This window comes from Nannospalax galili, unplaced genomic scaffold (genome assembly GCF_000622305.1).
Source record: "Nannospalax galili isolate Female #2095 unplaced genomic scaffold, S.galili_v1.0 scaffold1714, whole genome shotgun sequence".
Classification (NCBI taxonomy): Eukaryota; Metazoa; Chordata; class Mammalia; order Rodentia; family Spalacidae; genus Nannospalax; species Nannospalax galili.
Genome location: NW_008334552.1, coordinates 485,014 through 499,983, shown reverse-complemented (window position 1 = coordinate 499,983; position 14,970 = coordinate 485,014). Strand labels below are relative to the sequence as shown.

Genomic DNA, 14,970 nt, shown 5'->3' with positions numbered 1-14,970 from the left:
TTCTTCCATGTAGGCCATCCAATATTTCCTGGGAAAAAAGAGAGGACACTAATCTCCCTTGGTCACTTACTCAGCCTCTATGGCCCCATGGGCTCAAGAAAAAGTTTTCCATAGAGAAAGTTTTCAGGCTTGTGGACAACCAAGCAAGTAACCCTGGAATGATTTCTTACCCAGAGATGGTCTAAGTAGATCCGGATACTGGGGACACAGAGCTGGGCCCTGAGGTCAGGGTGGCTTTCCCCAGGCTTTAGGGAGCCCTGGGAGGCATGGCATAGAGGTGAGCAGAGACACAGCAGGGCCTGGACATAGTTTTGCCCTTCAGCCCTGCTTGAAATCTCCTCTCCTTGTAGCCCCCTCTCTAATCGTGGCCAAGGAGGGGATGCCCAGGAAGGCTAGGCCAAAGCCTGCTCCCCAGGGCCCAGGTGCCCCCTCCTTTTCTCTTCCTGCAGGTTCCAACGCCATTCTACCCCCTGTCAGGCCGTGAGAAGAATGCAGTGTCCTCTGAACAGGGGCCAAGAGTGACAGGTGGTGGCAACCCACACTGCACGGCCCCTGGTGTCAGACATCCTCCTCACCGTCCCCGCCTCCATTGCCCACGCCCCTGCCTCCGCCTCTGCCCACCCAGCCCAATCCCTTACAACCACCCCAGGACTGTGCCTCAGCAGCTGCTGCGGGACGAGTGGCCACCAGGTTGCCCCTCTTCCGTCCAGGTACATCTTTCCTCTCAGTCAGCAGGCCTAGGCCTGCTCTCCCACAGCCGGACAAGAGGAGGCATCTGACAGGCCAATATACCTCACTCCTCTTTCTGCATCTAGAAAGATTTGAGTTAGACAAGCAGAAGCACACGCCTCCCTACCTCATGGCTACAGAAAATGGAGCAGTTGAGCTGGGAATCCAGAGCCTGTCAACAGGTGCCAAGCTGGGGCAAGATATGGAGGGAGGAGCTTGGGAAGGGGTGTTTTTGAAGTCAGGGTTGGGCAGGTTCATCACAGGGAGGTCTGTGCCCAAGGTTTGTCTGCACAGCATATGGGGGTTTGGGAATGGGGATAATCTGTGGGTGGGGTTGGGTTAAGTCCAGGGTCTGCATGAAGCCCTCACTAAAGGGACAGGGAAGATGGGAAGCCTCCATCAGTGGCTGTTGGAGATACATCTAAGCACTGTGCAAGGAGTGGAGGGAGGCCAGCAGGGCCCATCTAGAGGGCGAGAAGCTTCCTTCAGAAGCCTTCAAAGACCTGACAGCCAAGTGGCCTCGGAGGCTCGGTGTGACAGCCACTGGCAAGTTGCTGGGTTAGAGATGCAGAGCTAGTCTCTGCCTGACCTGCCAGGGGAGGGAAGGAAGGAAGGGGGAGGGAGATGCTGACGGTGTCACCCTCCTCCTTTGCAGAACAGACCCCTACAGGTATTACAGGTGATGGTTCTCCAGTTTCAGAAAAAGATCCCAGGCCTCCAGTCACAGAGAAAGATCCTGGTGCCCTGGACCCAAAGAAAGATACAGATCCATCCTCTCTGAAGAAAGATGCCAAAGCTTCTGCCCCAGAGAGAGAGGGGGCCCCAACCCTAACCTCAACCAACAGCCAGGGCACCTCAGGAGAGGATGACAGGGGTGGAGGGCCAGCTGAGAGCAGTGCAGGGCCTCCAGCAGCTCTGCCGCAGCCAACCACCACGGCTGAGGCCAGCATTCAGAAGCCAGATGCCCAGAAGACACCTGCAGGCAGCCAGGTGTCCCCGGAGCCCATGGTGGGCAAGAAGTCAGCAGAAGCCCACGAAGCAGGACGGAGGGGCTCACCAGCCTTTCTGCACAGCCCTAGCTGCCCTGCCATTATCTCATGGTGAATATCCCTGCTTTGGGTGGGAGAGGTCCAATGGTTTTCTTTCCAAGGGGTCACGTTTAGGGCGCCCAGCTTGAACATTGATGTCTTCACATCTGGCACTAGGGAGGGTAGTTTTGTCTCAGGCTTCCACTTTACCACTTTATCCCTGAAGAAACCAGGCTATTACCTTCATTCAGAGATGGATTGTCAGTGGGGAGATATTTCCATAGGCCACCCGGGCTATATGCCTCTTCTCTAGGCTTCTGAGGACTATACCTCCCTTGGTTCTGTCTAAGCAGGGCCAGGCTGTCAGGAGAGGGTAGCTTTCTTAATTTAATATGAGTTCATACCAGAAAACAGCACCAACTTTAGGATGCAAACCTGGATATTAATGATCTATAAACAAAAATAACAGCTCTTACCATATCAGTCTAATAATTATGCATTGTTATCAGTTATGTGGCCCAGTTTTTATGAATCAGGAGCCTTGTAGCTCCCTGTTGTGTCTATATGATTAACCACATCAGGGCAACCAGATCCCGTTAACAGTTTCTCTGAGTGCACAGAGTCAGCCCTTGATGCAGATGTGGTAGAGGTGGGTGTATTTGGGGTGGGGACAGGATTGCCTTAGCTCCAGACAGCAGGTGAGGTCTGAAAACCTCCAGCCTGCCTGAGGTGTCTCACCCTTCTGCACATCTTTTAGCTCTGAGAAGACATTGGCCACGAAGCCCCTAAGTGATGCAACAGAACTCATCTTTGAAGGGATGCCCGTGACATGCAGCCCCCCAGATCCTGGGCCATCCAAGGCAGAAGGAGGGACAAAAAACCTGGCGGGGAACCAGAAGGAAGCAACAGAGAAAGCCCCAGGCCAAGCTGGCCAGGCTAAGGTGCAAGGGGACACCTCACAGGGGATCAAGTTCCAAGCGGTTCCATCAGAGAGCGTGGAGGTGGGGCAGGCCCTCTGTCTCACAGCCAAGGAGGAAGACTGCTTCCAGATTCTGGGTAGGCAGGGAAGGTGGGGCCTGGGGTGCCATGGGGGTGAGGGAGGGAAGGGACTGAGCAGTGTCCCCACGCAGGGGGCTGTCCCCCACCAGGCCACCCCAGGCTCCTCTGTTCAAATGGCACAGGGCCCCAGGTAGAACTTCCAAACAAAATGGTCAAACACAGGCAATGAAGATTTCCTGCCTACGGCACTCACCTTGAATTTTCCTCTACTTTGGCTAAACTAAACTGGGATGCTAAAAAATTTATGCAGATAACAGGACATAAACTTGCTGGATGGTGGATTTGGGGCCCCATCTGCAGAAGGGCTCAACTGCCCAACTTTGGGAAACGACATGAGAAATGATATGGCTGGGGACAGGGTGTAAAGGAGCCACAGAAGATTCCTAAGCTGCACAGGTGTCTTTGAGGGAGCAGTGGCTAGGGAAACTGGGTGTGTAAGTTAGGGCAATGCTGCAGAGAGGCCTCCACAGGAACTCAGAAAAGGAGCCGGGCTTCACTCAGTAGCAGGAGAGAGCCAGTTTGAGCAGCAGGGGTGCAATTGGGCTGGGGGGTGAGGTGAGATGGGGTCAGGAGAGCCCAGAGTATCCTGACACCCACTCCTCCAGGCTGAGGTGCCCTGGGAGACCTGCCAGTCTGCCTGGTTAGCGGCACAGTGCCACCCAGACAGGGTGGGAGGACCTGGCGGCTGGGTGGCAGCCAGGGGCCCTGTCTCCTGCCCCCAGTGGCGACAGAGACCTCCGCCCTGCCCAGGGATCACATCCTTGGCATCACAGGACCTGAACCACCTCCAAGGGCCGTCTGATTTATCACCAGAGCGGCTTCCCTGCTGCCTCTATTTTTAAAGGTTTCCATTTCAATGAGTCAGCCTGCTGGACTTCAGAGTCCACTGTTCCCATGCTGCCCACTGGGTGGCGGCATCTCACCACTGAACTGCGGTGTCCCTGGGCACCCTACCGTGGTGTAATCAGGAGGTAGTTGACAGGTGTTGCCACCCACCCCAGCCATTCAGACACCCATCCTATCCTTCCAGACACAACCGCCCCACTGTCTGAGATTCCATTTTCGACTGCTGTGTGAGCTTGTTTGGCTGTATAGTTGTTTTTAGTGGAACAGTCCTCATCCTCTTTCAACCTGGGAATGGTCCGAGAGGTTTGATCAGCTCTCTTACTCTGCTGAGAAGCTGGGTCTCCTCTGATGGGGACATCTCCCAAGGTCATTTTGGGTGTATTGTTTTTAGTGGAACAGTCCTCATCCTCTTTCAACCTGGGAATGGTCCGAGAAGTTTGATCAGCTCTCTTACTCTGCTGAGAAGCTGGGTCTCCTCTGATGGGGGACATCTCCCAAGGTCATTTTGGGTGTACGTGGCAAAGCTAGAATTGGAAACTGGGTCTCTTAGTCTCCGTCCTGGCCACATGTCCCTTGGGCATCACTTGGTAAACTCAACTTTTCTGGAGGGGCCCAGGCCAGGCAGGAGGGGTGACTCTCCCAGAGTCCCCACCCCTGACTCTGACAGTGCTACTCTGCCTCCTTAGATGATTGTCCGCCACCCCCGGCCCCCTTCCCGCACCGGATCGTGGAGCTGAGGACTGGAAATGTCAACAGTGAATTCAGCATGAACTCCAAGGAGGCACTGGGAGGGTGAGACAGGGAACCAGGCATGCACAGGGAAGTACCCAGGTCCTGTGGTCTAGACACACCCACTAGGACAGGCCCACCTGCACTTCCTTGCTTCTGTGTGACTCCACATGCTGTTCACCATCGATCATGTGCTGGCATATGATGGTCGCTTGTCCAGATGTGCCTTTAGCCATTCAGTGTTCCTATAGGAAACACACAGTGTGTTCAGCATAGTGTCCATGGCCGGCCTCCAGTCATTATCTTGGTAGAAGAGCCTCCACTTCCGGAGGGAGTCGGGGTTGGCAGGGTGAGTGCTCTCATCTCCCAAGGGAAGAGCCAGAGTCACCATTGGGCCTGGGCCAAGGTGAGAAGAGAGCACAGGTCCCTGCTGACACCTAGGTCTTGGACAGGCCCTTACTACAACCTCTTCTCTCTCCAGAGGCAAGTTTGGAGCTGTGTGTACCTGTACAGAGAAAGCCACAGGCCTCAAGCTGGCAGCCAAGGTCATCAAGAAACAAACTCCCAAGGACAAGGTATGGGGATGGGTGGCAGGGAGGGGGTGCTACATCTTCACTCAGCAGGAAGAGGTTCTCAGAGAAAGCACCTGTTATCTTGTTAGATTTCCCCAGAGAAGCTGGGCATAGTGGTATGCACACCCTTAATCCCAGCACTCGAGAAGCAGAGACAGGCAGATCTCTGTGAGTTCAAAGCCAGCCTCCTGGCCAGCTGGGGCTACAGGGAGACCCTGTCTCAAAAAAAAAAAAAAAAAAGATCTCCCAGGAGACAGGGTCTTATATATCCCAGGGTGACCTTGAATGCCTAATCCTTCTGCTTCTACCTCCTGAGTGCTGGGGTTACAGGTATACACCACTGAACCCAGTTTATATGGTGCTGGGGATCAAACCCAAGACTTCTATCAGCTGAACTACATTCTAGCCCCACATTTGTACTTTTGACTGCTGTTCACTGGCCTGTATCGCAGCACCAGGTTTGATGTGCTCAGTGCCCATGTGCAGTGGAGCCAGCTGTTGGTTAATTGATGATTGAGCTCTTTCCCCTCCACTGTGCCAGAAGCTGGAGAAATGTCAGAGAACCTAAAAAGTTTCTGTTCTCATGGGGCTGGCATGCCAGAGTAGGACAGACAGATGACTAAAAGCTAAAACAGAACAAAAATCATGACCTCAGTTACTAAAAGTGCCAGGAAGTAAAATAATATAAAACAAGGGGGGTGATGTGGAATTTGGGGCTCAGGAGGCCCACTTTAGATGGGAGCCTCTTTGGAGACGGGGCAGGTGAGATGAGAGCTAAACAAAGGGTAGAATGGAGAAGTGTGGTCCAACAGTCTTGTACCAGGGCCTAGTGTTGAACAGCTGCCCTGGAGCTTTGGAAACAGGGAGAAGCCCAATCTATAGCATGTACCAATTTTCTTTCTTTATTATTTTTATTTTATGTGTACGAGTGTATTGCCTGCATGTATGTAAGTGCACCCCTGTGCAGTGTCCGTGGAGTCAGAAGAGGGTGTCAGATCCCCTGGAACTGGAGTTACAATTGTTAGCCTCCATGTGGGTACTAGGAATCAAGCCTGGGTCCTCTGCAAAAGCAGTCAGTGCTCTTAACCATTGAGCCATCTCTCCAGCCCCAGCATGTGCCAATTCTCATGTGTAAAGATTCCTGCCATCGTCCATGATACCTACTGATGTGAAGCTGATTTGCAAACTTTCTGAAAGTGACAAGAAACAATTGCTTAGAGTAGAAAGAGGGAGTGAGGAATGGCTAGGTTCATAATCTAGTTTACAGTGGATGCCCTTTAAAGGCCTTACCCATGGGCAGGCTGTGAGCATGCAGAAATGAATGGGGTAGGGGTGGGGCTGTTGAGACAGCTCTTAGCTCTTTGTCCTGCTGGGTGTTGGGTGAAGGTTGGTGTCCTTTTCCTGGTGGGCAAGCTGTGGACAATTCAACTATGGAGAAGGGCTTACTTGGGGCATGATAAATTTGGGGTCCTCTTAGTCCCCAAGGGAAATGGCAAGCCAGACTCTGGATATATGAGCCCAAAGCTGAACAGAGTGCTCAAAGGTAGCAATGCTGTATATCTGAGAACAAATTCCACTTTGAGGGGTGGTAGGACAGGGTCTCACTATGTGACCTTCACATAGTGATCTCACTATGTGATTGATCTTCCTGCCTCTGCCCCCTCAATGCTGGGATTGCAGATGTGTATACCACATGGTGCAACTTAAGATCATGGATTTGATGTGGATACTCAGAGAGAGGCCATAGGAAGGGAGACGTGGGAGGCAAGGGGACCAGAAAGGAGCAAGCTGAAGGATGGGAGTGGTGGTGCTCAGCAGGTCCCCTGGTTTCCCTGATCCCCAGGAAATGGTGATGCTGGAAATTGAGGTCATGAACCAGCTGAACCATCGCAACCTGATCCAGCTGTATTCAGCCATTGAGACCTCACACGAGATCATCCTGTTCATGGAATAGTGAGTGCCTATTGTGGGGCTGGGGCTGGGGCTGGGCAGCAGGGCTGGTAGCCTTGAGCCAGCCTGCAGAGGGATCTGTGCATACAGCATCGAGGGCGGCGAGCTTTTTGAGAGGATCGTGGATGAGGACTATCATCTGACCGAGGTAGACACTATGGTGTTCGTCAGGCAGATCTGCGATGGGATACTCTTCATGCACAAGATGAGGGTCCTGCACCTGGACCTCAAGGTACTGGGTTGCAGCCTCTCGGGTGGGTCAGGAGCAACATCTGACCACATGGTGTCACTGTTGTCACCAGTCATGTCTCCATCCTCCCATTCCTCCTCCATCTATCTTTCCTTTGATAGACTGAAAGCACTCAATGAGCATTTACTAAGTGCCAGGAGATGAGAAGTGGGGTTAGAGGAGACATGCCACAGCCCCAACTTTCGGGGAACTTGTACTCTAGTATCTCACGCATCCCAACAGTCAGTAAATGTTTCACAGTACCCACTTCTGTGTTGGCTGTGTCAGGTACTGCCGGTGTGTCCTCACTTATTCAGAATCAGCACCTAGTGCTGAGGGAAGGCTTCATAGCCCCCAGTGTTCTTGGGGAGCCTTTGGGGGGCTGACTGAGAAGCCTCCTGTAAGTGCAGCAATGCACAGGAGGTGGGAACTAGTCATGAAATCTAACAAGAGAACTTTTTAAAAAAATATTTTATTTATTTTTATTTTATGTGTGCGTGTATGTGAGTGCACCTCTGTCGTGCAATGCTGCGGAGGTCAGAAGAGGGCTTTGGATTCCCCTGGAACTGGAAAGGACGGTTCATAGCCTGCATGTATGTGAGTGCACCTGTGTCGTGCAATGCCGCGGAGGTCAGAAGAGGGCTTCAGATTCCCCTGGAACTGGAGTTAAGGACAGTTGGCTTGTAGCTGCCATGTGGGTGCTGGGAATCGAACCCGGGTCCCCTGCAAGAGCAGTCAGTGTTCTTAACCACTGAGCCATCTCTCCATCCCCAACAAGAGAACTTTTGCAGCCTCCCTGTCCTGGAGTCCCTTGTACACAGCAGACCACAAACAGCAGATTTCATGTATCACATTCACTCCCTTCAGTGTGAGTGGCTGCCTGGAGCTTAGCGTAAGCACTGGGTATGCCCCATCCCCAAGGCAGGTGCTGTGGCTGGGGGGAGTGATGAGGCAAGCAGAGGAAATGGGATGTTAATGCGGAGGAGTATGGACTCTCATCAGCACCTCGGACAGTACTTGTGCTCGGTCAGTATTCACAGGTGCTGAGAACCTGCGTCAGGAAGGCACCATTAGCAAGAAAGACCATCTCTACCTTGGGGGCTTACCATTGGGACTATGAAGGACTGTCCCAGGGAACCTACATATTAGTGAGAAAAACAGATATCTGTTCCTAACATAATGACTCAATAAGCAAATGGTATTAGAAGCCATTTAAAAGGCTAGGAAAGGCACAGGAGTGTAGCCAGGACATTCACAGGATGGAAGTGGAGAAGCTGGCATTCCTGGGGTGAAGCAGGTGGTAGATGTTAGCTTCTGGCTTTGCTCAGTGTCCACACTGTTCTGAGAGGGTATGTGGTCCTCCCCCCAGCTCCTCAGGTCAATGCACAGTTACCTTCCCTGAGGACAGAAAAGGAAAGAGAGAGGAGATGGTTCTCAGTGGAGCCAAGGTAGAGGAAGGGTTTTAGGGAGCAAGCAGAGAGATGATATGGGCAGAAGAAGTGCATTTTGAAAATAGAATAATATGGTCTGATGGTGTATGGGGGGGCAGGAAAGAGTTGAGAGCGACTCAAGTTACCAGGGCAGATGATCCCTCTAGGAGTTAGGGCAGCTGGAGGTCAACACAGGGGACATTAAAGATCTGCCATCTGCCACTCTTCTGTGAAGGCTAGTTGGAAGGGGCATGGAGCAGGGTCCCTAAATAAAATACAACATCTCAGTAGCAAGGCCAGCCTTTAGCCTCTGCAACTGAAAATGTGTTTTTCAGGGATGGAGTGCTTAATGGTTAAGAACACTGGCTGCTCTTGCAGAGGAGTAGGGTTCAGTTCTTAGCACCCACATGGCAACTAACAGCTGTCCATAACTCTAGTTCCAGGGGATCTGACACCCTTTTCTGACCTCTATGGACACTAAATACCAGATGAACTTAATATGTGCAGGCAAAACATCCATATATATAAATAAAAATAAATAATTTCAAAAATTTGGTTTTCAGAATAACAATTACGTTTTCCATATAAAAGGGTCTCACAGCACAGAAAACAGAGTGCTCCAGACACAGGTCATCCCCAGGTTTGTTGGGCACAGGCTTCTGAGATCCTGTGAGAACTTCCAGAAGGAAGCTTGGGTCTGCTTCATGTCTCTTGCATGCTTGTTCCTAAGTCTGTTCTTTCCATCCATGCTTTGGGGTACTGGCTAAGCTATGCAGTCCCTGTCCTGCTCTGAGGAAACAGTGGTTTTGAAGAGGCCTCCAGGAAGCCTTGAATTGAACAACCACAGAGCCCAAACAAAGAGTTGTGTTGAGTGACCAGGTCAGGGTGGTAAGACCCTGGAAGGTGCAGGCCTGCTGTCCTGTATGCCTCCATGGAGATGGTGAAATATGTGTGATCGCCCATCTTTGAACCCTGTCCTAACTTTAATGTTCATCTCTTTCACACACTTAGTCCTATGCCCCTTGTGATAGGAAGATAAAGTGAAGGGTCAGATCAGGTCGCGCACACCTCTACCTGCATTTAGGTGTGGGTTCCTTCTGAGCCTTAGCTGAGCCTGGGAGAGGCTGTGAAAAGCAGTCTTTTCCCTAAAAGAACCAACTCAGCAGCATCGTGTGCTTCCAGCCTGCACCCTGTAGAGTGCTCTCTGGAGCATCAAGGAGCTAACATGGAGAAGTTAAGTGGCATGTACCTATAGTCCCAGCACCACAGCTCAGGCTGAAGGATCCCTTGAAGCCAGGAGTTTAGAGCCAGACTGGGCAACATAGTGAGAACCTCATCTCAAATAAATAAATAAATAAATAATAAATAAATAAATAAATAAGCAAGCAAATAAATAGATAGGTGGGAGGTGGTTCAGTTGGGGTGAAGTGTCTGCTATGTAGGCTTGGGGATCTGAATTCAGATCCCCAGTACCCATGTAAGGTGCGGCAGTACATGCCTGTAATCCCAGCACTGGGGAAGCAGAGACTGGAGGATCTGGGGACTCGCTTGCCAGTCATTTTAGACAATCAGTTAGCTCCAGGTTTGGCTTTGCTCAGGCCTTTAGGACTCCAATTCCTAATGGTGGCCTCTCTGCAGACCCCAGTTTCCCCACCCTCCACAGCCTTCAGTGGAGAGAAATTCTACCTGATCCCACTAGGTGATCTTGTGCATCGAGGCAAGCCCCTCAGGGCCTCAGCCTCCTTAGAGCTGAGAGCAGGTAGGTTGGGCAGGTCTCTGAGGACAGTCCAACAACTTGCCCTGGCAGCTGGGGCCTCAGTGAGTCTGGGACCTGGGTGGAGCTGGCAGGGAAGGAAGATGAGCAGAGTCAGAGGTCAACTTGGACCACCCCTGTCTCCTCAGCCAGAGAACATCCTGTGTGTGAATACCACAGGCCACTTGGTGAAGATCATTGACTTCGGCCTGGCACGGAGGTACCAGCTGGGTGGGTGGGTAGGCCTGGGGGGTGGGTGAGAAAGAGGATGGAGGTGCCTGGTGACAAGCTGGGGCACTGAGCACTCTACCTCATTTCCAGGTATAACCCTAATGAGAAGCTGAAGGTGAATTTTGGGACCCCGGAGTTCCTGTCACCTGAGGTGGTGAATTATGATCAGATCTCCGACAAGACAGACATGTGGAGCCTGGGGGTCATCACCTACATGCTGTGAGCCCTGGGGGAGGGCTTCAGCTGTGTTCAGCTGGGGAAAGGGATGGATAGAAGCGGGTAAGGCTGACCTTGGGGTTCTGATGAGGTGGTCCCACCTCCCTCATCCATTATCCAGTGTTTGCTGGGATGGGAGTGCTAAGAGAACCAAAAAGGGCACTTTGCTCTTACTTTATACATGGAAAATGGCCCCCGAAAAGCACAGCATCCAAGCCTAGGGTTCTGGACAGCAGATCCCCATGCCTGGGGTGGGGACGGAGGGACAGTAGACATTTTTTTGTACACTCACCATGTACTTTGCACTCAGTGTTCCTCATTTTCACTGTAACCCTGGAAAACTGGGGTGATCATGCCCATTTTACAGATGAGAAGAGTGAGGCTCAGAGAGGGGAAGTGACTTGCCCAAAGTCACCCAACCAGATTCAAACCCAGGTCTGTCCCACTTGGGAAGCTGGGGGTCTTTCTAGCACATGGTTCTGCCTCCTAGGCTCTGCCCCATCCCCCCAGTAGTTGCAACCTCACCTCCTTCTCTTGTTTTCCCTCCCTCTAGGCTGAGTGGCCTCTCCCCGTTCCTGGGCGATGATGACACTGAGACTCTAAACAATGTCCTGTCTGCCAACTGGTACTTTGATGAGGAGACCTTCGAAGCTGTGTCGGATGAAGCCAAAGACTTTGTCTCCAATCTCATCACAAAGGACCAGGGGTGAGGCCTGCCTAGCTGTGAACACTGGGTGTACAAGGGCAGTGCACTTGCCTGAGCCATCTGGGCCTGGCATGTGCCCACCCTCACTATACTGCCCTTCCCACAGTGCACGGATGAGTGCTGAGCAGTGTCTCGCCCACCCCTGGCTCAACAACCTGGCAGAGAAAGCCAAGCGCTGCAACCGCCGCCTCAAGTCCCAAATCCTGCTTAAGAAATACCTCATGAAGAGGCGCTGGAAGGTACCAGGCCTAGGGTAGGGGGAGGACCCAGGGGTGGGACGGTCCTGGCATGCATCCTTGCCCCACGAGCTATGGCTTGGCAGGCTCTTTGACCTGCCTTGCTTGTGTAGAAAACAGGGCTGGCTTTTCTCTGGACTAGCTCCTACCTTGAACTGGAGCTCACCACCCACCCCACCTGCCTGGGGAGGGGTGTTAATATGGGACTCAGTATCTCTGATCCCATCACAACTTTCCGCCTTCATTTTCCAAATTTTTATTGAGCAGCTGCCTTAATAAATCTAGACGTGAGAACGTGGCAGTGGAGACAGGAGATAAGGATTTGGATCTTGGGATTTACTTTGTCTGGGAAGTGGAGAGTACTTAGAAGTGTAGTCAGGAGTGCCAGGGGAGAGGTTGCACCTCTAAGTAGGGAGTCAGGGTCCAGGGAGGAGGAGCAGGTGAACCCAGACTTCAAGGAGATGTGGAGAGAATATCCAGAAAAGAAAACAGTCAGAGTAAAGTCCCATGGCAGGACCTGGGTGGCTCGTGTGAGGGACAGGTAGCAGGCCAGCGTGGCTGGAGAGAGGAAGGAGGTCAGAGGGGAATGAGGACCAGGCTGTGGAGGGACTCCTGGGCTTGGTGAAAGGTCTTTAACTTGGACAAACAAGGTCATGATGCCTCTTATAACCAGGTTGGGCAATGTGTCTTCCCTGCCTCTCATCCTCCTGGAATGAAGGGGGAATATTAAAAATCAAATTTTAAAAGTTATCTATTTATTTATTTTTATTTGATGTATGAGTGTTATGCCTGCTTGTATATAAGTGCACCTGTGTCATGCAATGCCTGAGGAGGCCAGAAGAGGATGTTGGATCCCCTAGAACTGGAGTTATTTTATTTATTTATTTTTTGCTCTTTTTGAGACAGGGTCTCCCTGTAGCCCCAGCTGTCCTGGATTCACTATGGTGACCAGGCTGGCCTCGAACTCACAGAGATCCATCTACCTCTGCTTCCCGAGTGCTGGGATTAAAGGCATGCGCCACCACACCCAGCAATTATTTATTGTTTTTATTTTACGTGTATGAGTGTATCGCCTGCATGTATGTACATGCACCCATGTTGTGCAATGCCCTTGGAGGTCAGAAGAGAGCATCGAATCCCCTGGAACTGGAGTTATAGACAGTTGTTAGCTGCCATGTGGATGCTGGGAACTGAACCCGGGTCTTCTGCAAGAGCAGCCAGTACCCTTAATTGCAGAGACATCTTTCTAGTCCCACTTTTAAAAAAATTTTAAAATTTTATTTAACATTGTATGTGTATGTATGTGTGTACGCATGAGCCCGCACATTTGTGAGGGTGAGGATGGGTACACACATGCCACAGCATGCGTGTGGGGTCCCAGGGATCAAAATCAGGCTTGGTGGCAAGCACCTTTACCTACTAAGCCATCTCACCAGCTGGAAGGGGGATCCTTAGGACACTCAGCTGACCCAAGCCTCTCTGCCCAGGTGTTGACCAGGATTCCTTTCTCATTCCCACCAGAAAAACTTCATTGCTGTCAGCGCAGCTAATCGCTTCAAGAAGATCAGCAGTTCAGGGGCACTGATGGCTCTGGGAATCTGAGCCCTGGGAGCAGCTGAGCCTGGACGCAGCAGCACCGTGCCCAGGGCTGAAGTCACACAGCTCAGAAGGCCAGAGAAAGCGGGCCAGATCTGGGCAGGCTGACCAGGACAAGGCTGCACCAGGCTGGGAGGCTCGGGGCTCCCCACGCCCCTACTCAATGCTGCTTCCCCGATGTGAGCTCGGAGTGTGGCCTGGAATTCATCCTGCTACTGCCTCCCTAGACAGGGCGGTGGCCCAGCACCACCCAGACTCCAAGGATGTCCAGGCCACTCCCTGTTCCCTCCCTCGCTCCCCCTCTCCATTTGAACTGCTGCCCTGGTGGCCCCTGCTTTGCCCCACCTGGGGTACCCTTGCCTGGTGTGGGATGGCTGGGGGTCCAGCAGGTGGGCTGCTGTGGTGGTGGACTGGAAGCTCCTGGTGGTGCAGGAATGCAGCCCAGCTGCCAGGGGAGACAGAGCAAGCTTTGTGTGAGAGGACCTCTGTGCCCCACCTCATACTCCTGACAGATATGGCCTTTTACACACCATCTGGCTGCCTGGCCCCACGCACTGTCTTTGTGACCACCAACACACAGGAAGTCTGTGAGAAAGGACCAGCCCAGGCCTGGGGTGGTAGTGGTGGGGAGAGGCCTGGGGACATGAGGCTATCCCTGAGCTTACCTGAGGGACCTAGCTACTATAGACCCATCCCAGGGGCATCCACAATCCCGGATAATGGGATGAGCAGGCCCGGGAAAAATATGAAGGCCATTGGGCAGCCCCAACCTGCTTTCAGCTTGTGCCTTGTAAATAAATGTACAGGTTGGAGGCAGCCTCCTTCCCTCTGCATGTACACACACTTGTGTGAGATCACAGATGACTGCATTCATTATGCACTTACTGTATGCCCGACACTGAGTTCACCCAGTCTGTTGTGTGTTCACAAATGCAAGCTCAGGAGCCAGACTGCATAACTCCTGTTATGGTCAAGTGGCTTCCTCTCTGTACTTTGGTCTCCGTACCAGTGAGGGGGAAGTCCCAAGAGCCAAAGTCAAAGTGTACAAGGTAACCTGTGCTGGCCTCCAGTTGAGGGCTTACACATCGATTAGCCCACTATTCCTCAGAGCAGGATGATAAAGTAGACATTATTTCTATTCCCCAGAGGGAAACCGAGTCAGGTGGTGAGGCAGAGGTAAGACCTGAGTCATAGGGAAGATGCTGGCACATTGATGAGATTGAGATACTGTATATGGCCAATGCAGGGAGCTGGGGAGAGTGCTAGTGTCCTGATCCACATTGGACAGGTAAGGAAACTGAAGCTTAGAGCTTGGGAAGGAACTCGGAGCCTGCTCAACAAGTCCAAGCCTGGGGCTTAAGATGAACTCTTCCCACAAATTCATCTTGAGCAAAGGTGGGAACAGAGTACAAGGACATCCAGGGAAGGCTAGCAGGTCCTGCAGCCTGCAATGCCTTTGTCCTACCATGGTGAGCCCTGCTCTCTACTCCCTACTGGCCTCATCCAGGTCAGATGTGCATGGAGGGGCCCATCTGCGGGGAGGGGGGGAGCAGAGCCACAGTAGGGTGCAACTTTTCTGACTGTGAGGTGACGGAGTCCTAGATGAAGTCCCAGCAGGAGTGGCAGAGCCAGCAGGTGACGAGCAGTAAGCACCACAATG

At 52.2% G+C, this 14,970-nt stretch overlaps 1 protein-coding gene across 1 annotated transcript; it reads left to right on the top strand.

The window, feature by feature from the left end:
• Positions 1 to 658: 658 nt before the first annotated feature.
• Positions 659 to 14,169, top strand: Mylk2 (myosin light chain kinase 2). The gene is made up of 13 exons (XM_008829389.2): positions 659 to 710; positions 816 to 911; positions 1,385 to 1,829; positions 2,515 to 2,813; positions 4,349 to 4,454; positions 4,873 to 4,966; positions 6,807 to 6,916; positions 7,004 to 7,145; positions 10,475 to 10,545; positions 10,647 to 10,775; positions 11,326 to 11,478; positions 11,585 to 11,717; positions 13,236 to 14,169. The coding sequence occupies exons 2-13, from the start codon at positions 860 to 862 to the stop codon at positions 13,314 to 13,316; spliced, it is 1,815 nt and encodes a 604-aa protein (XP_008827611.1). The 5' UTR covers positions 659 to 710; positions 816 to 859; the 3' UTR covers positions 13,317 to 14,169.
• Positions 14,170 to 14,970: the final 801 nt, after the last annotated feature.